Source organism: Oryctolagus cuniculus, chromosome 6 (assembly GCF_051225735.1).
Source record: "Oryctolagus cuniculus isolate XC-2025 breed Fujian yellow rabbit chromosome 6, ASM5122573v1, whole genome shotgun sequence".
NCBI classification, from domain to species: Eukaryota; Metazoa; Chordata; class Mammalia; order Lagomorpha; family Leporidae; genus Oryctolagus; species Oryctolagus cuniculus.
In genome coordinates, this window is record NC_142872.1 from 35003817 (window position 1) to 35026244 (window position 22428).

The 22428-nt window shown below is 41.3% G+C and overlaps 1 protein-coding gene across 8 annotated transcripts in view; it reads left to right on the forward strand.

Moving 5' to 3' along the window:
* RBM27 (RNA binding motif protein 27) overlaps positions 1–22428 on the forward strand; it is a 106062-nt gene that overhangs the window by 54985 nt on the left and 28649 nt on the right. For 4 of the 8 annotated variants that reach the window (XM_008255173.5, XM_008255174.5, XM_002710287.6 and 1 more), the window contains 4 exons: positions 12409–12573; positions 16702–16851; positions 20157–20301; positions 20916–21069. In XM_008255173.5, the coding sequence (XP_008253395.3) occupies positions 12409–12573; positions 16702–16851; positions 20157–20301; positions 20916–21069 (614 nt within the window). The remainder of the gene's footprint in view (positions 1–12408; positions 12574–16701; positions 16852–20156; positions 20302–20915; positions 21070–22428) is intronic. The other 4 variants (XM_008255175.5, XM_008255177.5, XM_008255176.5 and 1 more) reach the window with 1 other exon arrangement.

The window sequence follows — 22428 nt, forward strand, 5'->3', positions numbered from 1 at the left end:
CCTGGAAGAAGCTTCTGGCTCCTGGCTTCCGATCAGCGCAGCTCTGGCCATTGCAGCCATTTGAGGAGTGAGCCAATGGAAGGAAGGCCTTTCTTGGAAGAGTTACACAGAGAGAGAAGGTGTGGCAGAGAGAGAGAGAGAGGTCTTCTTTCCACTGGTTCACTCTTCAGTTGGCCACAATGGCCGGAGTTGTGCAGATCCGAAGCCAGGAGCCAGGAGCTTCTTACTGGTCTCCCACGTGGGTGCAGGAGCCCAGGAACTTGGGCCTTCTGCTGCTATTCCAGGCCACAGCAGAGAGCTAGATCTTTCCCAGACCATAGTACCGGCCCCAGAAGGCCTTTCTCTGTCTTTCCCTCTCCCTCTCTGTAGCTCTACCTCTCAAATAAATAATCTTTTTTTTTTTTTTTTTTTAAATAGATATATTTATTTGAAAATCAGAGTGTATGCGTCCATATGCTGGTTCACTCCTCAGATGGCCCCAGCTGCCAGGAGTTTCATCTCGGTCTCCCATTTTGGTGGCAAGATTCCAAACACTTTTTTTTTTTTTTTTTTAATATTTACTTTATTTATTTGAAAGACAGAGTTACAGAGAGAGAGGTCTTCCATCTGCTGGTTCACTGCCCAGATGGCCACAACGGCCGGAGCTGCGTTGATCCGAAGCCAGCAGCCAGGAGCTTCCTCCAGGTCTCCCACATGGGCACAGGGGCCCAAAGACTTGGGCCATCTTCTACTGTTTTCCCAGGCCATAGCAGAGAGCTGGATCAGAAGAGGAGCATCTGGGACTAGAACCAGCACCCAATATGGGATGCCGGCACTTCAGGCCAGGGCTTTAACTTGCTTTGCCACAGCACTGACCCCGAGGGTCCCAAACACTTAGGCTGTCTTCCATTGCTTTCCCAGGATGTTAGCAAGGAGCTGGATTAGAAGTGGAGCAGCTGGGACTTGAACCAGTGCTGGTATGGGATGCTGGTGTCACAGGCGGTAGCTTTTTCTGTTATGCTACAGTGCTAGCCACTGTTTGATATTTTTTCAGGTATATAAATTTATATTTAGTTGAGCTTCTTCAGACAAGAAATTATATCTGTGGGGTCAGCACTGTGGCGTAGTGCATGAGGCTGCTGCCTGCAGTGCCACATCCCATATAGGTGCCGGTTCAAGTCTTGGCTGCTCTACTTCTGATCCAGCTCTCAGCTATAGCCTGGGAAAGCAATGAAAGATGGCCTGAGTCCTTAGGCCCCTGCACCCACATTAGAGACCCAGAGGAAGCTCCTGGCTCCTGGTTTTGGATCAGCGCAGCTCAGGTTGTTGAGGTCATTTGGGGAGTAGGCTGGTGGATAGAAAATCTCTCTCCTTCTGCCACTGCCTCTATGTTAACTCTGATCTTCAAATAAATAAATCTCAAAAAAAAAGAATTTATATCTGTATACTTAAGTAATTGCCCTTCCTATTTTATATTTAATATCTCACAATCTTGTGATTAGTATAGTGTGTTTTCACAGTGTATATTTATTCTTCTGTTCTCATTTTTAAATTAGAAATCTCAAATATGCATAAATGTAGAACAGTGAACTTACATGAATCTGTCAGCCAATTTCAACAGTTATTACAATTTTTTAATAAAAGATTTGTTTATTTATTTGAAAGAGGGAGGGAGAGAGAGAGATCTTCCATCTGCTGGTTCATTCCCCAAATGGCCGCAAATGTAGAGCTGAGCCAGGAGCCAGGAGCTTCTTCTAGCTCTCCCAAGTGGGTAAGGACATCTCCTGCTGCTTTTCCCAGGCCATTAGCAGGGAGTTGGATCGGAAGTAGAATAGCCAGGACTCAAGCTGGATTCCATATGGGATGCTGGCGTCACAGATGGTGGCTTTACCTGTTATACTGCAGTTATTAACTTATCATTAATCCCCTTATATCTGTTTCCTCAGCTGTCACTATGATTGCTGCACACTTTTTGGACTTTTAAATTGGAAAACTGGGTTATTTATATCAGAGTCTGTTGTATATGCATTTTTTTAAAAAAAATATTTATTTATTTATTTGAAAGGCACAGTTTCAGAGAGCCAGAGGTAGAGAGAGAGATCCATCTTCCATCTGCTTGCTCACTCCCCACATGGCCTCAACGGCTGGAGCTGGGCCAATTTGAAGCTAGGAGCCAGGAGCTTCTTCTGGGTCTCCCACGTTGGGTACAGGGGGCCGAACACTTGGGCCATCTTCCACTGCTTTCCCAGGCCATAGTAGAGAGCTGGATTGGAAGTGCAGTAGCCGGATCTATAAACGACACCCATATGTGATGCCGGCGTTATAGGCAGCAGCCTTACCTGCTACGCTACAGCCGAGACCACAAAGGCATATTTTTACACATTAAACAGTATTGTGGGGGCCGGTGCTGTGGCTTAAGGTATAAAGTCACCGCCTGTAGTGCCAGCATCGCATATGAACGCCGGTTTGAGTCTCTGGTGCTCCACTTCTGATTCAGCTCTCTCCTATGATCAGAGAAAGCAGTAGAAGATGGCCCAAGTGCTTGGGCCCCTGCATGCACGTGGGAGACCTGGAAGAAGCCCCTTACTCATGGTTTCAGATTGTCATAGCTCTGGCTGTTGTGGCCATCTGGGGAGTGAACCAGCAGATGGAAGACCTCTCTGTCTCTCTCTATGCCTTTCCTTCTCTCTCTATATAACTCTGACTTTCAAATAAATAAATCTTAAAAAAAAAAAAAAGAGTATTGTGACTCATGATAAGAATTCCAGTTTATATTTAATGTTAAAAAATTTGGCAAATAACAGCAGTTTTTATATCATTGAATTTCACATTGTGGCTCACACTATAAACATTCCATTTTGCTTTATTTTTGAAAAATTTGACCTTTATCATTTCAGTGACATATTTTTCAGCCGGGACTGGCACCGTGGCTCACTTGGTTAATCCTCTGCCTGCGGCGCTGGCATCCCATGTGGGCACCAGGTTCTGGTCCCTGTTGCTCCTCTTCCAGTCCAGCTCTCTGCTGTTGCCCGGGAGGGCAGTGGAGGATGGCCCAAGTGCTTGGGCCCCTGCGCCCGCATGGGAGACCAGGAGGAAGCACCTGGCTCCCGGCTTCAAATCGGCACGGCTCCGGCCATAGCGGCCATTTTAGGGGTGAGCCAACGGAGGGAGGACCCTTCTCTCTGTCTCTCTCACTGTCTAACTCTATCTGTCAAATTAAAAAAAAATATTTTTCAGCCAATATTTATTGAATGCCTACTATGTGCTAGGCATTGGAGTCCAATGGATTTTTTCTGTTCTTTTGGAACAGAAATTTCAAACTTTGATTTTTCAAAGACTGGTAATATTTGTTAGAAAACTTAAAGATTTGTTTTGTTTATTTGAAAGGTAGAGTGGCATAGAGGGAGAGACAGAGAGAAAGATCTTCCATTTGTTGGTTCATTCCCTAAATGGTCACAACAGTCAGGGCTGGTCCAGGCAGAATTCCATCTGAGTCTCCCATGTGGGTGGCAGGGTCCCAAGACTTGGGCTATCATGTGTTGCCTTTCCAGGCTCTTTAGCAGGGAGCTGGATCCAAAACAGAGTAGCTGGGACTCAAAATGGTGCTGCAGCGTGGGATCCTGTTGTATGCCTCAGCTTAACCCACTCTTTACAATGCTGGTCCTTGTTAGGAAATTTGAGGGGCCAGTTGAGTTATTAGCAGCTGCTTCTTTTGCCAGGTTAAGGGCAGTCTGTGAAAACATCACTTAAAAAAAACTTTATTATATCAAAAATACAATCTCAGAATAAAGAATAGTCCTTAATATTACTTGATTTTATGAAATGTTCACATTTCCTCCCATTTTTGCCTTATTCCAATAAAAGTTGTTAACTTATTGACAAATGAGAGTTATTGCTTTAGAGGTTGGTTTCATTGTTTAAAGATGCTTAATTGATTGGCAACTGAATATTTTGGAAGATATAGACTATTCATATCAGACGTTTTATAGCTCTGTTGTGCAAACAAGTTTATGATTTTCTTCCTTTCTTAAAAACCTAAAATTTAATTCTAAAGTTTGTAGAGAAATTTGAAAACCTATACTGTAGTTCCTAATAACTATTTACTTATTATTTTTATTTATTTATTTGAGAGGTAGAGTTACAGATAGTGAGAAGGAGAGACATAAAGGTTTCCATCTGCTGGTTCACTCTCCAAATGGCCACAACAGCTGGAGCTGAGGTGATCTGAAGCCAGGAGCCAGGAGCCAGGTGCAGGGGCCCAAGCACTTGGGCCATCTTCCACTGCTTTCCTAGGCCATAGCAGAGACTGGCTCAGAAGAGGAGCAACCGAACTAGAACCTGCACCCATATGGAATGCCAGCACCACAAGTGGAGGGTTAACCTACTGTGCCACAGCACCAGTCCCCCTAATAACAATTTAAACATTACAAAAAGTTGAGGGGTATAGTATAGTCAGTCATCAGTTTTTAGGTCTTTGTGAAATTATGTTGATTAAGAATTATTTTTAATTGTCTTTGAGCCAGGTAAGTTGAACCTTTCAGATTGTTCAGTTTACTTTCCTAAATATTATAATCACTGATTTGAAAAAAATCAGAACTTGCATTACTTAAAAGGAAGTAAACAGTTATATGTATGTTTGCAATATAATAGAGAACTTGAACTATCATAAAGAGAAAGTTTAAATTATAGCTATTTCATTGCCATTAACAATTAGTATTAAATTCACAGCATAGAAAACATTTACTAATGGGAAACAGCGTATCAGATGCTATTTTCGTTTTAAAGATTTATTTATTTATTTGAAAGTCAGAGTTAGAGAGAGAGAGAGAGAGAGAGAGAGAGAGGTCTTCCATCCAGTGGCTCACTCCCCAATTGGCCACAACAGCTGGAGCTGCGCCGATCAGACTTCAGGAGCCAGGAGCCTCTTCCTGGTCTCCCATGCGAGTGCAGGGGCCCAAGGCCCAGAGCCATCTTCTACTACTTTCCCAGGCCATAGCAGAGAGCTGGATCAGAAGTGGAGCAGCTGGGTCTCTAACCGTTGCCCACATGGGATGCTGGCACTTCAGGCCAGGGTGTTAACCCACTGTGCCACAGCACCAGCCCCTCAGCTGCTATTTAGTTGTGAAAATTATATCCCTAGAGACCCAAAGTAAACAGAAAAATGAAATCTGGATTTTTTAATTTTTCTATTTCTGGAGGTAGAAATAGAAGTCTGCTCAATACTAGGTACTGGAAATAGATGAGTAAGAAATGGTTCGTCTGAGAACCTAAAAATCTGACCATGGAGAGAAATACATAAACTAACAACCACTACCCATACACACATAAAAACCAATTTTAGTAAATCTTGCTGGTATGACTAAATGAAATGAATATCTTAGAAAACATAGGTTGGCATTGTTTTGCAGCATGTTAAGTTGCTGCTTGTGATGCTGTTTTCCCATATGAGCACCAACTGTTCACTTCCAGTCCTGCTCCCTGCTAAATGAGCCTGGAAAAGCAGCTGACAATGGCCTAAGTGCTTGGACTCCTGACACCTATTTGGGAGACCAAGACAGAGTTCCTGGCTCCTGTCTTCAACCTGGCAGTTGTGGCCATTGGTGGAATGAACCAGTAGATGGAAGATTTCTTTCTCAGTCTCTGCCTCTGTTTCTCTAACTCTGCCTTTCAAATAAAATAAATAAATCTTTGAAGAAAAGAAAAAAATAAACAGGTCACAAAGGAACTAATTAAAAAATAAAGGGTTGGGGCTGGCACTGTGGTGTAGTGGGTAAAGCCGCTGCCTGCAGTGCTGGCATCCCATATGGGTGCCGGTTTGAGTCCTGGCTGCTCTACTTCCCATCTAACTCTCTGCTATGGCCTGGGAAAGCAGTAGAGGATGGCCCAAGTCTTTGGACCCCTGCATTCACTTGGGAGACCTGGAAAAAGCTCCTGGCTCCTGGTTTTGGATGGGCCCAGCTCCAGCTGTTGTGCCCATCTGGGGAGTGAACAGGCAGATGGAAGACCTTTCTTTCTCTCTCTCTCTCCTCTCTGTAACCCTGCCTTTCAAGTAAATAAATTAATCTTTAAAAAAATAATAAAATGTTTAGTCTACAATTGTAACTTGTTTTGAAAGAATGTTAAAAGAATTAATAAGAAGTAGCCCATTGCACAACTGGATAGGATATACATGATTCCTGATGCTGTTTGAAAGTTAATGTCAGCCTGCGCCGCGGCTCACTAGGCTAATCATCCTGCAGCGCAGGCACACCGGGTTCTAGTCCTGGTTGGGGCACCGGATTCTGTCCTGGTTGCTCCTCTTCCAGTCCAGCTCTCTGCTGTGCCCCGGGAAGGCAATGGAGGATGGCCCTGCACCCACATGGGAGACCAGGAGGAAGCACCTGGCTCCTGGCTTCGGATTGGTGCAGCGTTCTGGCCGTGGCGGCCATTTCGGGGGTGAACCAAGGGAAGGAAGACCTTTCTGTCTCTCTCTCTCTCTCTTTCTCTCTCTCTCTCTCACTGTCTAATTCTGCCTGTCCAAAAAAAAAAAAAGAAAGAAAGTTAATGTCAGATAGATGTACTATGAAAAAACTTTGGAGAGACAGCAGTATATATCCATGAAAAACAGCCATATCTTCTGTAGTATTTATACATTTTAACCAAAAAGTCACTTTGGTGTTTTTCAGGATCTTTTTTTTTTTTTTTTTGAAATATTTTTTAACTTATTTGTTTGAAAGGCAGAGTTACAGAGAGTGGGGAAATACAGAGACAAAGAGAAAGAGAGAACTTCCATCCACTGGTTTATCCCCAAAAGGCCCCAATGGTTAAGTAGGGGTGAGACCAAAGCCAGGATTGAGGAACTCTATCCCTGCCTATTATGTGGGTGAGAGGAGCCCAAGCAATTGAGCCTTCTTCCACCACCTTCGTAGGCACATTAGCAGGAAACTGGATCAGAACCAGAGGACTGTGACTTGGAATTGGCACTCTGATATGGGATGCCATTGCAAATGACAGCTTAACCTGCTGTGCTGCAATGCTGTCCCTCTGTCAGGGCCATTTTTAAGTAAAGTATACTTGTTTTCTGTTTTATATTTGGTTGGTCTTCTACTTCCTTGAAGAAGATGCATGGAAATATTTTATAATTGGTAAAATTTTGTATCGAATGTGAGAAAAAACTAATGGGAATGTGACATGTTTGGTGACTGTTGAGTTGAAGGTAATTGTCCACCCTTCAAGTGAATTCACATAAATAATCTTTGTTTCAAAAAGTAATTTTCCTCTAACTATTATGAAAATACTATGTTACTAAGCTTGAGATTTGCTCATTTAATTCTGTGGAATACATAACCACTCATACAATGGTTTAATGTCTAGAAAAGTGAATCAGTGTCTCATCCTGTATTTTACTTTGATTCATGTTGCATTAGTTGTCCGAGTACCCATTTCAACGTTGTCATTTGGATACTTTAAGCTTTAACCTCTTCTTTAAGTGACTTTTCATTCAGTTCGTACTATGCACCAGGCACCATTTAGGCCATGAAACATTCTGAAGCAGGAGGCATGGTAAACTTGGTTAATATTTGGAAGATGTTGCTTTTTATTTTTTCTAGATTTTAGCTTTCAGCTTAACGGTTATCTTACAAGTTTTTTCCCTGTGAGTACTATTAAAAATGAAATTAGGAAAGTTACAGAAGATGACTTAAGTTTTACTTTGAATGAAGACTATCTTTTGGTTAATAATCAAGAATGTAAAAACTGATACCAGATGTGTAAGACAGAGAAACAACTTAAATGGGAACATGAACTTGGGGTGCTTGGGGTTCGGAATTATCCTATTACTCTGTGTTGACCAAAAACAAAGTTGAATGAATGTGAATTCTGACTGCTTTATCTTTACCATTATTGTAACTTGTTTAATTTAAAAAAATCATTTTTAAAGATTTATTTTATGTACTTGAAAGTTGGAATCACAAAGAAAGGGAGAAACAGAGACAGAAATTTTCCATCTGCTGGTTCACTCCCGAAATGGCCACACACAGATGACTTCAATGGTCAGGGCTGGGCCAGACCAAAACCAGGAGCTTCCCACACAGGTGGCAGGGGGCCAGGTTCTTGGTTCATCTTCCACTGCTTTCCCAGGTGCAGAAGTGGAGCAGCCCAGCTGACATGGCCGGTGCTGTGGTGTAGTAGGCTAAGCTTCTGCCTGCAGTGCTGGCATCCCATATGGGTGCTGGTTCCTGTCCTGTTACTCCTCTTCTGATCTAGCTCTCTAATTATGGCCTAGGAAAGAAGTAGAAGATGGCCCAAGTCCTTGGGCCCTTGCACCCACATGGGAGACCCGGAAGAAGTTCCTGGCTCCTGGATTTGGATCAGCTCAGATCCGGCTGTTGTGGCCATTTGGGGAGTGATGCAGCAGATGGAAGACCTTCCTCCTTTTCTCTCCCTCTCTCTGTAACTCTGCCTCTCAAATAAATACATTTTAAAAATCTTAAAAGAAGAGCCGGCGCCGTGGCTCAATAGGCTAATCCTCCACCTTGCGGCGCCGGCACACCGGGTTCTAGTCCCGGTTGGGGCGCCGGATTCTGTCCCGGTTGCCCCTCTTCCAGGCCAGCTCTCTGCTATGGCCAGGGAGTGCAGTGGAGGATGGCCCAGGTGCTTGGGCCCTGCACCCCATGGGAGACCAGGAAAAAGCACCTGGCTCCTGGCTCCTGCCAGGATCAGCGCGGTGCGCCGGCTGCAGCGGCGGCCATTGGAGGGTGAACCAACGGCAAAGGAAGACCTTTCTCTCTCTGTCTCTCTCTCTCACTGTCCACTCTGCCTGTCAAAAAAAAAAAAAAAAAAAAAAAAAAAAAAAAAAAAATCTTAAAAGAAAAAAAAAAAAGAGAGAGAAACAGAACAGCCAGAACTCAACCAGCGCTCAACCAGCGCTCAGTTTGGATGCCAGCATCACAGGTGGTGGCTTTACCTGCTACACCACAGTACAGGTCCCTTAAAAAACTTTTATTGTGAAAGCCTTGAGGAGAGCTGGTAGTCTAGTGAATCTGTGTGTACACACTTTCTGCTTCAAAAGTTACTGAGGTATGGTTAATCCAGCTTCATCTGTAACTTATTCTTGGTTTGATTATGCTAGAACAAGTCCGAAACAACATTCCATCTGAAAAAAATTTAGTATTGTTAAAAGATAAAGATTAAACACAGACGCACACACAGACAAAATCATGGTATTGTCACATTCCCCCCAAATTTTCTAACAGATATGTAGTTGATACTTATATATTCCCATTTTATTGTAAATATCCTGTTACAGCTGGTTTATTTGAAGCTAGATCCAGAGCTATGCACTACATGCAGTTAATAGATGTCCTGAATCTGTAACAGTTTCCCTTAACTTTTTCTTTTTCCTAGACATTTATTTGTTGAAGGAATAGATCATTTGTCCTGAAGAATTTTCTCACATTCTGGACTTGGCAGATTTGCATTTCCTAGGGTTATTTAACACATTCCTGTATTTCCTGTAAATTGGAAGTTATATCTAGACACTTCATTAGAATGACTTTTTGTCCCTGTTTTTGGAAAGAACATGTTACAGTTAGGGTTATATACTTCTATACTTCTTACTGTAGTACTCATCATTGTGATGCTCCTAATGTCTGTTTGTCTCCTGTGTTAGAAATATTGATCAGTATGTACAGTTATTTTCATTGTGATCCATCCATTTTAAAAGTTGTTCATGGTTTGACTACTTTGGATTATTACCTGAATCTGCTATTTCATTTGATACTCTAATTCTGTAGTTTCTCTTACATTTATTATTGACATTTTATTAAGTGAAACTTGGCAGTATTAACCATTTGGTTAACCTGAAATACACATTTTACATGAAAGGATAAAACTTGTTTCCTTTCATTTATTGGTTTGCAGAATGAGTTGGCTCCCTCTGTCTTCCAAAGGGACCACTGCATTTATTTTTAAACTATCATTATGAACTCATGAATTTTTAACATGTTTGATGTGTTTTCACTCCATTGTAGTCCTGTCTCATGTTCACATTGTCTCAGCTTTGCCAGTGGGAAGCTTCTTCATGATTGCTCTTGGTAACCTTGTTTTTTGGACAAGCTATTCTTTGATAACTGTCTTGCTTTTGGAAGGATAAGGGATACTGTTTTTTGCCCAGTCTTAGAATCAGCTCTTTTTGTCTTAAAGAAACCTGTTTCTTCTAGAAGTATTATTTAGAGATCTTAATAGCTGTGTGTAAGAAAATCTGGTTTAATTTGAATAAGCAGCCATCTTTCTGAAGTGTTTGAACTACATGTTGTCATTCGTTTTGAAGGTGGACATTGTACAAACTAGCCATTGAGTTTCTAATTTCTAGAGGCAGTTATTAGATATACTTGATGAATTGAATAATACTTAATATATTTAATACTTTGTGTATTTAAAGTAATCATGTGGCCTGAGGTTGTTTTTCTTCACATATTTTTGTGTAGAATGCTATGTTTTGCTGATAGGTCACTCTTCATAAGGCGTTTTCTGTAACAGATCATACAACTATTTTCAGATCACTGAGGAATTGTTTTTGCAGTGTAATGAATGATCCTTTTTTAATATAATTTTTGAAAGGATTGGTGCTAAATACAGTTATGTGGTCTGCTGTACAATATGGTTTATCACCTTTTATACATTTATAGGAGAAGAGTGGTAAAGTGTAGCTTATTTATTTTTCATAAACATTGACCATGAAATCAAAATGGTTGTTTTGTAGCCTTTTTTTTTTTTTTTTTTTACAGGCAGAGTGGACAGTGAGAGAGACAGAGAGAAAGGTCTTCCTTTACCGTTGGTTCACCCTCCAATGGCCGCTGCGGTCAGTGCACTGCAGCCGGCGCACCGCGCTGATCCGAAGGCAGGAGCCAGGTGCTTCTCCTGGTCTCCCATGCGGGTGCAGGGCCCAAGGACTTGGGCTGTCCTCCACTGCACTCTCTGGCCACAGTGGAGAGCTGGCCTGGAAGAGGGGCAACTGGGATAGAATCCAGCGCCCCAACTGGGACTAGAACCCGGTGTGCCGGCGCCGCTAGGTGGAAGATTAGCCTGTTGAGCCGCGGCGCAGGCCTGTAGCCTGTCTTATTGAGATGTATTAAAAATCTGTAGGAATTGCTGAACTTTTAAGGACATTTAATCAGATGTTAAGGAAAAATTCTATATAAACTTTGTTTTTTGGTGGACATTTTGCAAACTAGCCATTGAGTTTCTAATTTACTATGAGACAGTTATTAGATATACTTGATATAAAACACTGACAAAGTTTTAGAAATATGTTTCACTTGGAGTTGTTACTGGATAAGATTCTAGTAAATGGAAAAAGGACTGTTTTGTTCCTTGATACCTTGTCTTTTTCTAATCCTATTCTATAGGACTTGGCTTCAATTGTGTGCATTCTTGCATCAGTGTATATACCTCTAAATGTACTTTCTTTCAAAATGAGATTCTTAATACCTGAAATAATTTAGTATGTTCAATGGTAGTCTGTTTTTTTGTTTTAGTCTCTTTTTTTCCTTTTCTGTATTTGTTATTCACTTGTTCACAGGGATAACACAGTTTTGTTAAATTGTTTCATTTTTTCTTTTTAATGTTATTCTCAGTGATGGTACATTTGTGGTAATTTATTTTTAATTCCTTTATTATTGTCTTTTCTGCTCCCAGATGTGGGAGTATATATCTTGTACAAATTTGAAATTGTATGAAGGGGATGGAGTGAAGGATTTTTTGTTTTGATTTGAGAAAGATGTGAGAGAGTTCCTGTCTCCTGGTTCACTTCATAAATGTTCACCGTGGCCAGGACTGGACTGGGCCGGGCCAGAGCCAGGAGCCAGGAACTCAATACTTGTCTCTCATTTGAATGCCAGGAACTCAGTTGCTTTAGCCATCACCACTGCCTCCCAGGGTCTAGACTATCAGGAGTCTGGATGCAGGAGCTAGAGAAGGGTGTTAAATCTAGGCACTCTGATACTTCACTCAGGCATCCCAACCCAGCATCTATTCCTGCTCCTTGTTTGTCTAATTTTGGTATGTGACAGCCTTCATACATATCTATGTATCTCTTTCTTATTGGATACAAAATTCTTAGCTCAGGGCTTCTTTGTCTAGTAAGTTGATGAGGTTGTTCAACTTTGAGCAAAACTAACACATAGGTACTCCATTTAAGATCGTAAAAGATGGGGTTATGCAGTCGTGCTACCTAATTCTTAGTCTTTCTTTTTGCATCAACACATCCTAACTAGTTACATGTCTAAGTTTTCATGAGTCAGAAAAAAATCTCAGTAACATCTTTATCCTTTACTGTTCCTGTTGGTAAAATTTCTCTGTTCTTCATTCAGAGTCTCAATAAGTACATCATTATCTAAGAGAAGCTTTGGACTCTCAATCCCAGCTGCCCTCCTATTCTTTCCTCTATAGGACAGCCCATGTACTCTCGTGAACATGGTGCTGCTGCATCTGAGCGACTTCAGTTGGGGACACCGCCTCCTCTGTTGGCAGCTCGTTTGGTGCCACCTCGCAACCTCATGGGATCCTCCATTGGGTACCATACCTCAGTCTCCAGCCCCACCCCTCTGGTCCCAGGTAAGCTTTGCTGCAGAAGGCTATCCATCTTGCTGATCTTTTGTATCATAAGGTGGCCAGCCTAAGAGGTGACCTGGTTCCCGCTCTGCTGTCACATTCCCATTAAAGCTCTTACCAGGTAGTTTTCTGTTCTTCTGCTTGTTTGGTTTGTCTTTAGTGGCTGCTAGATGATTAGGCCTCCTGTATGTCTTATCATCTCTGGTGTTCTCTGTATTTGCTTTCAGTGCCTTGGAAACAAAATCATGCTAATTTCTTGAGCTAGTTTCTAATCAGGTAGATAGGAAATTAATATCTATTTGAATGTTTCGTTTTTTATTTATTTTTTAAAAACGATTTATTTATTTATTTGAAAGTCAGAGTTACACAGAAAGAGGAGAGGCAGAGAGAGAGAGAGATAGGTCTTCCACCCAATGTTCACTCCTCAACTGGCCACAACGGCTGGTGCTGCGCTGATCCAAAGTCAGGAGCCAGGAGCTTCTTCCAGATCTCCCATGCGGGTGCAGGGGCCCAAGGACTTGGGCCATCCTCTACTGCTTTCCCAGGCCATAGCAGAGAGCTAGATGGGAAGTGGAGCACCCGGGGCTTGAACTGGCGCCCATAAGGGATGCTGGTGCTTCAGGACAGGGTGTTAACCCGCTGTGCTCCAGTGCTGGCCCCATCTATTTGAGTGTTTTCTGATTACTTAATTATATAAATTAGGTTAATTTTTCTTTAAAAAATAAACCTGGTTTCTTGCTGAACATCATGGATGAATTTGTTCTTTTTGCCCTCTGCCCCTTGTTGTATGGACTGGCTGTGTAAATGTAGTCATACTTGAAAATTCTTCCCTCTTAACTGACATGTATATTTTGAAGGTCTTTAAAAAAGTACTTTGTGAATGTCTTAAGAGTTTTTGTTTGTTTTTTAACTTTTCTCAATTTACTTTTAGATCTGGTTCATCGTAATTAACCACAAGACTTTTAAGTTTTTTGGGGTTTTGTATGGAATTATAGGACAGGATCATTATGTAACTTTTAAAAAATGTTCTGTAGCATTAAAGATGGAGCAGCATTTATTTTCTGTGTTACGTTGCATGTAGTTTTGTAGTCTTTTTTTTTTTAATATTCATTTGAAAAGCAAAATGACAGAAAGATAGGTCTTCCATCTACTGATTTGCTCCTCAAATACCCACAATGACCAGGGGTGGGCCAGGCCAAAGCCAGGTGGCAGGAATTCCATTTTGGTCTCTTACATGGGTAGCAGGAGCCCAAATACTGGGGTCATCTTCCATTACCTTTCTAGGCATGTTAGCAGGGGAAGCTATCAGTCAAAAGTAGAACAGTAGGGCTCAATTGGATAATGCCCACCGTGCCACATTGCTAGCCTCTGTTGCATGTAGTTTTCAGAATTGACATTTGTAACCATAGAAGCTTTTATTTTACATATTGTCTTCAAACTATGTTGACCTTAAATACATCTAAATTTAATAAACAAGGTGATTATGTTTGCTTTTAAGTTGTGCTTGTCATTGCAGATATGTTTCTGTGAGGAGGGCCTGCTTATGATTAAATATTGCCTTTAGTTGTTTTAAACAAATTACAGAGAGGAGGGTTAGAACAGAAGTTGAATTAAATATGAAGCCCAAGTAATACTTTTTGGAGGATTAACTGTAAATGTGACCCTCTAACCATTGAAGTTCAGAATCTATTTGGTTATAATAACCACCATCATGCAATTTTGAGGTTGACTGCAAGCTTTGAGCATGAAAAACCAATTCTATGATAGGAACATCATCGTGATAATAATTTATTAAATTTTCTGAGCTGTTCTCCTCTGAGGGGGCAGCACAGGCTAGCCTGGTGATTGATTTTCAATCTTAACATTTTGTTAAAGACAGTTTTTAATCTCTTGATGCCCTTTTTGTATGATTATGTGAACTGTTTCTACACCAGAAGAAGGGAAAGTAATGGGGATGGGGGAAGAGAAGGAATGCACTAGCACTTCTAGTTCTGATACCACATAACTTACAGAGTCACCTTGCTTTAATGGCATTTTGTTGTTTCAGACTCATGGTAACCCAGTGATGTTTTGTACAAGGAGAGAGTTTGAATATGAACCTGAAGTTAGGGAAAGCACAGTATTCAGGGGAGAGGTTTAATCTAAGACGGTTGAATGAGATTTGCTTTAGTGTCAGCTTCTTGAAAGCCTATGTTTATTTTGACAAGGGCTGCAGTCTCAAATGCCTTTAGATGCCAGGAGAGTCCCCTAAATAGGGATAATCTGTTGATCTTATATTCTGTATCATAGAAATGAAGGACCAATAATGAAGATCTGAATGCACTTTAAATTGTAGCTGAAACTTAATGTGAATTAAATAGGGAATTTTTCCACTAAGAAAAAAAAAGCCAGAGAACTATGAAAATCAGTGTCTTTAGTCAATTTTAACCCTTTCATTCTTTGTGGGATGGATAAAGAGAGTATGTACCAGTTGGAGATAAACACTTAGAGAATTTTCTTTTTTAAATATTTTATTTATTTATATTTTTATTTATTTGAGAGGTAGAGTTACAGACAGTGAGAGGAAGAGACAGAGAGAAAGGTCTTCCCTCCAATGGTTCACTCCCCAAATGGCTGCAATGGCCAGAGCTGCACTGATCAGGAGCCAGAAGCCAGGAGCTTCTTCCTGGTCTCCCAGGCAGGTGCTGGGGCCCAAGGACTTGGGCCATAGCAGAGAGTTGGATTGGAAGAGGAGCAATCGGGACTAGAACCAGCGCCCATATGGGATGCCTGTGCCGCAGGGAGAGGATTAACCTGCTGTGCCAAAGTGCTAGCCCAGATTTTTATTTATTTGAGAAACAGAGTTAGAGAGGGAGAGAGAAGGAAAAGGTCGTCTTTCCGCTAGTTCACTCCCCAAATGGCAGCAACAACTAGAGTTGGGCTGATCCGGAGCCAGGAGCTCGGAGCTTCTTCCTGGTCTCCCTTGTGGGTGCAGGGCCCCAAGGACTTGGGCTGTCTTCTCCCTTCCGAGGCCATAGCAGATCAGAAGAGGAGCAGCCAGGGCACTAAACAGTGCCCGTATGGGATGCAGGCACTGCAGGTAGTGTATTAACCTACTTGACCACACTGCTGGCGATAATTTTTTAAAACCACAACATAATTATTTAGCATTAGAAGTCTAAAAAGTAAATTTTTAGTTGTAAAGAAAGCACAGGAAACATCAAAATATATGATGAAGGATGGTGGTAAAGATAATTGCTACTTTTGTATATATCAAATTTATCTTATTTAGTTGTATTTGAAGTATATTTTGTGTGTGAAACCAGCTGTTATCTCTCCAGTCTAAAGTGCAGTTAACTAAATGAATAGAATGACTCCTTCCCCCCAACCTCTGCAAATTCTTTAGAAGTTGGTGATGGCCGGCACCGCGGCTCAATAGGCTAATCCTCTGCCTGCGGCGCCGGCACACCGGGTTCTAGTCCCGGTTGGGGTGCCAGATTCTGTCCTGGTTGCTCCTCTTCCAGGCCAGCTCTCTGCTGTGGCCAGGGAGTGCAGTGGAGGATGGCCCAAGTGCTTGGGCCCTGCACCCCATGGGAGACCAGGAGAAGCACCTGGCTCCTGGCTTCAGATCAGCCTGGTGCGCTGGCCGCAGCACGCCGGCCGTGGCAGCCATGGGAGGGTGAACCAATGGCAAAGGAAGAAGACCTTTCCCTCTGTCTCTCTCACTGTCCACTCTGCCTGTCAAAAAATAAAAAAATAAAAATAAATAAAAATAGAAGTTGGTGAGATGTGATGAGTAATAAAGGAAATTGAATTAATCCTAACATTATAGCATTCATCTACATGAAAATTTGTCTTTAAAATAAGCTTTGAAGTTTGGATCAGTTGATGTAATATATAGGGTAGAAATGACTAGATGAATGAATCTGGAAATATATCAACAGTTAAGAATAAAGTTTATGTATGTTTTACAACAGTAGCATTTTTCTTCTAAAAGATGTGTCTATACTCTAAATTAAAGAGAAATGTATACAGATCAATATAACTGTATTTTTTGGAAAATAGGTGTTTTTAGCAGTTGTGTATAGTAATGATAAAATGCTTAACCTCTTTCTGATTTGTTACTTGTTCTGTTGCTTTGTTTTCTCTCAGATACATATGAGCCGGATGGTTATAACCCAGAAGCTCCTAGTATTACCAGTTCTGGTAGATCTCAGTACAGACAGTTCTTTTCAAGAACACAGACACAGCGCCCCAACCTGATTGGCCTAACATCTGGAGATATGGATGCAAATCCAAGAGGTGAGAGTGCATTGAACTTTTTTTAATGCAAGGTTTTATGCAGTAGTTGGATATATTTATTTTTGTAGGAGATGTGCTTATTTATTTGAAAGGTGAAGTGATGCACATGCAAGCACACATTCACACACACACACACACACACACACACACATCTGCCATCTGTGAGTTCTATCATTTGCTAGTTTATTCCCCAAAAGGCTGCAACAGCTGGGGCTGGGCTAAGCTGAAGCAAGGAGCCAAAGAACTCCATCCGGTTTACCATGTGAGTGTTAGTAACTCCAGTACTTGAGCCATGATCATTTGCTGTTTCCCAGGCACATTAGCAGAGAGCTGGATCAAAACAGAGTATTCAGGACTCAAATTGACACTCTGCTATGGGATGCAGGCATTCCAAGCAATGGCAGAGCTGCTGTGTTATAACAACTAGACATAGTTATTATGTTTGCATTTTTGTCCTTACTTGAGGAAATTTTCAAAATTCTTTGAAGAGTATTATGTAATCATCTCACTTTTTTTTTTTTTTACTGTCTCCAAATTGTATTTTTTTAAAAGATTTATTTTATTTGAAAGAGTTACACAGAGAGAGAAGGAGAGGCACAAAGAGAGAGAGAGAGGTCTTCCATCCGCTGGTTCACTCCCTGATTGGCTGCAACCGCTGGAGCTGCGCCGATCCAAAGCCAGGAGCCAGGAGCTTCTTCTGTGTCTCCCACGTGGGTGCAGGTGACCAAGGACTTGGGCCATCTTCTCCTGCTTTCCCAGGCTATAGTAGAGAGCTGGATCAGAAGAGGAGCAGCTGGGACGTGCACCAGCGCCCTTATGGGATGCCAGTGTCACAGATGGTAGCTTTACCTGCTACACCACAGTACCAGCCCCTGATTTTTTTTTTTTTTTTTAAGATTTATTTTATTTATTTGAAAGAGTGACAGAAAGAGAGCTTCTATCCACAAGTTCATTCCCCAAATGTCCACAATGGCCTGGCCCAAGATTAGAGCCTGGAGCTCTATCTGTCTCCAGCATGGGTAACAGGGGCCCATGGACTTGAGCCATCTGCTGCTGCTTTCCCAGGGAGCTGAATCAGACACAGAGCAGCCAGGACTTGAATTGGCAATCTGATGTGGGATGCCAACATTGCAGGCGCAGCTTCACCCTCTCTCACAGCACCAACCCTAGAACTGATCATTTGATAATTCCCTATTTCCTCCACTAGCCTTCTGAAGACAAATCCTACAAGGACATGTATCATTTTTATTTAATTCACTAATTTATATTTAAGGTATAGTACAGTTGCTGAGCTGTGAAATAGCTAGCTGCTGAAGAGATACATGTAAAGCGAATCTGTGTTTATATCCTTTTTTTATTATTATGGGTTTTTTTTGTTTGTTTGTTTTGTTTTTTTGTTTTTTATGTTGACAGGCAGAGTGGACAGTGAGAGAGAGAGAGACAGAGAGAAAGGTCTTCCTTTTGCCATTGGTTCACCCTCCAGTGGCTGCCACAGCCGATGGCAGGAGCCAGGTACTTCTCCTGGTCTCCCAAGGGGTGCAGGGCCCAAGGACTTGGGCCATCCTCCACTGTACTCCCTGGCCACAGCAGAGAGCTGGCCTGGAAGAGGGGCAACCGGGACAGAATCCGGCGCCCCGATCGGGACTAGAACCCGGTGTGCCGGCGCCGCAAGGTGGAGGATTAGCCTAGTGAGCCGCGGCGCTGGCCTTTATCCTTATTTTTATGATGGTCACAAGTAGTATGTTACCCACATCCCTACCCCAGTGTCCAGTAACACATGTTACCCTCTGCTTGGAGCAGTTGCTGAATTTTAAGGCAAATACTCAGGGTATAACAGGTATAGTTTTGTGTTGTTATTTACCTCTTTGTTCAACATACCTCTTCCCACCTTTGGGTAACCTATTCCAAGGTTAATTTATTCTAACACTTGTGTCTTAATCATGGTGAGAGAAATATGCTAGTTTACAGTATTGACTTTGGACTTTCCAACTTTTCAGTTTGGAAATTTTAAAAACTATAAAAAAGTAAAAGAAATATAGTGAATACATGAATGCCTTTGCTTAGATATACCAGTTACATTTTTGTCACTCCTGGGCATGAATACTGACATGCATACTTTCACCTCTCTTTTTTTTCCTTTTTTTAAAAAAATATTTATTTTATTTATTTTAAAGGAAGAGTTACAGAGAGAGGTAGAGACAGAGGTCTTCCATCCGCTGGTTCATTCCCCAGATAGCCGCAACAGCCAGAGCTGCGCCGATCTGGAGCCAGGAGCTTCTTCCAGGTCTCTCCCACGTGGGTGCAAGGGCCCAAGGACTTGGGCCGTCTTCCACTGCTATCCCAGGCCATAGCAGAGAGCTGGATCAGAAGAGGAGCAGCCGGGTCTTGAACTGGCACCCATATAGGATGCCAGTGCTTCAGGCCAGGGCTTTAACATGCTATGCCACAGCGCAGGCCCCTCTGACATTTTTTTTTTCTTGAACAACTTGAAAGGTACTGTCACACTTGTAAGTGTTTTAGCTTACATCTAAGAATAAAGGTCCTCTACAATATCACTCATACACATGAGAAAATAATTATTCCATATTAATTTTCAGTCCTTAAGATGCAGTGAACATTTTGTTGAATTGCCTCAGAAGGCAAATAAAACCCTTCTGTTGATGGTGCTAAGTTTGTTTGTCTGAGGTGATATTTGTTATCTCTCTGAATTGTGAATAATCTATGAAGTCGTATTTTGGCACCATCTAACAACTTTTCACTAATAATTTTTTATATCTATTATAATATTATTAATAATAACACATTGAGTAGATGAGCACTATGTTGCTGCAGGTTAAACTGCTGCTTGGCTGCCTGCATGCCATATGGGTGCTTGGTCCAGTCTTGGCCAATCTGCTTCTGATCCTGCTTTCTCCTGGTGTCCTGGGAGGCAATAGGTGATGGCCCAAGTGTCTGGGCCACTGCTGATCATGTGAGAGAGCTGGGTATAGTTCCAGGTTCCTGACTCCAGCCTGGTCCAGCCGTGGCTATTGCTGGCATTTAGGGAGTGAACATCAGATGAAAGTTCTCTCTCTCTCTCGCAGTGTTTTTCAGAGTAGATGAAAATAAATAAAAATAAACATTAAAAACGTTACTACATTGTGGTTGTCTTCAAGTTTTTAAACTTTGATTTCTATTCTCTTAAGAGGAGAAAAAGGAAACAGTAGTAGTTGAGTGCTATTCACAGTATTTTTAGCTTTTACATTACATATGTAATCATTTGAGATTCTCCAAAAACTCAATATGTGAATTTTTGTTTTCAACAGCTGCTAACATTGTCATCCAGACTGAACCACCAGTTCCTGTTTCAATTAATAGCAACATAACCAGAGTAGTTCTTGAACCAGATAGCCGGAAAAGAGCAATAAGTGGTTTAGAAGGGCCACTTACGAAGAAACCTTGGCTGGGAAAGTAAGATAACTTGCTAATTTCTAATATCTAATTGGTGTTTTTATTGTTTTGTCTGCATTAGTAAATTTGAAAAATTAAAAGTGTCATTTAATGAGTGATTCTTTTCGAAGTCTTAAAGTTAGGGTTTTAGGGGACATCTTTAGAATTCCTAAAAGTTGAAACTTTAGCAGAATATTCATAGTAGATGTTTGTAATTGGTGCCTATCAATTTCTGTGCCTAATTATTTAAAAAGATTGAGGCAGTTGAAATAAATAGAAAAAGAAAAAAAATTCTGTATTTTTACAGAGGTTGAAAAACACACCACTGAAAATTAATGCCTTAGCCTTGATTTAATTTTAGTCATGTTTATAATTGTGGTAAATTTTTTTGGCATATGATTTTTAATGTTAATTAAGCTTCTTTTTGTAATCTTTTGCTGTCCACTTTTCTTTCTTTCTTTTTACTTGTTCTATTGTTGTGTAATAAGGATGATGTGAGAGTTGCTCAGTAATTGCTGAAGAATGCTAGAGGCTACCAAAGGCATTTTTTAATATATATAAACTTACTTGCTAATGTATTGCTTGGCTAGGCACGAAATGGGAGAATTAACCAAAATCTGTTAATGTTCTTTTAGGCAAGGGAATAATAATCAGAGTAAACCAGGATTCTTACGAAAGAATCAGTATACGAACACCAAATTAGAAGTGAAGAAAATCCCTCAGGAATTGAACAACATTACCAAGCTCAATGAACATTTCAGCAGATTTGGAACTATTGTTAATATACAGGTAAATGTGGTACCATCAGAGACAAAATCCATGCATTTTATGTATCTTGGAAAGAATTCTGAACAGCTCACTTTGTCAGTGGTTATTCTCATCATTTCTGCTAAGTGTTTGGAATGCCACTATACACACAAGCACACACACACAGCTTTATCATGGAATTATTATGCTGAATTTATTCTTGTAAATTCGTTTGGTTCTTTTCTGCAGCCCTTTCTGGAAGACAATGGCCTAGTTAAAATTTTTGATGATAGTTCTATCTTTGAACAAATGACCTTAAAAAAGTTATTTGAAAGGCTGAGCAACTGAAAGAGAGATATCCTTGATCTGCTGGTTCACTACCCAGTTGGCTGCAACTGCAGGTCTTGGCTGGACTGAGGCCAGGAGCCAAGGACTAAATCTTGGTGTCCCACATGGGTGGCGGGGCCCAACTAGATGAACCTTCCCTGATATACTGGCAGGAAGTGGAGTAGGCAGGACTTGGATTAGCACTCAGACTGGCATTATAATACTGGATGTTGGCATCACAGGTGACAGCCCACTGTACACAGTACCAGCCTCAGCTATTTTTTTAAATTTGTATTAATATTCTAACTATATTGTTGAGATTTTTGGTTATTTCTGACATTGTAACACTGGCTACTGAATGACTGGTTCTGATCTTGAGAATTTTAGAGTTTTGGAGTTTCTGGTTTTTTTTTTTTTTTTTTTAAGATTTATTTATGTATTTGAAAGTCAGAGTTACACAGAGAGAGGGGAGGGGGGCAGAGAGAGAAAGGTCTTCCGTCCATTGGTTCACTCCCCAATTGGCCGCAACGGCTGGAGCTGTGCTGATTCGAAGCCAGGAGCCAGGAGCTTCTTCCAGGTCTCCCATGTGGGTGCAGGGGCCCAAGGACTTGGGCCATCTTCTACTGCTTTCCCAGGCCATAGCAGAGAGGTGGATTGTAAGTGGAACAGCCAGGTCTTCAACTGGTGCCCATGTGGGATACCGGTGCTTCAGGTCGAGGCGTTAATCTGCTGCGCCACAGTGCCGGCCTCTCAAATTGAAATTTTTGTATTTTGCTGTCTATTTGTTAGTTATCGAATTCATGGTTGGATTTTATTTTCTACTTGATGGTGCTTGAAGGCTAGTTTAAATTTGAATGTTAGTGTATTTTTAATTTTTTTAATTTTTTTATTTGAAAGGCAGAGTGACAGAGAGATGGAGAGAGTGATATCTCCATTGGCTGGTTCACTCCCCAAATGGCTGAACCAGGCTGAAGCCAGAAGCCTAGAACTCATCTGTCAAAAACAAAGTCCTTTGAATTCCATTTTCCACATACTTTTTTTTTTTTTTTTTTTTTTTGGACAGGCAGAGTGGAC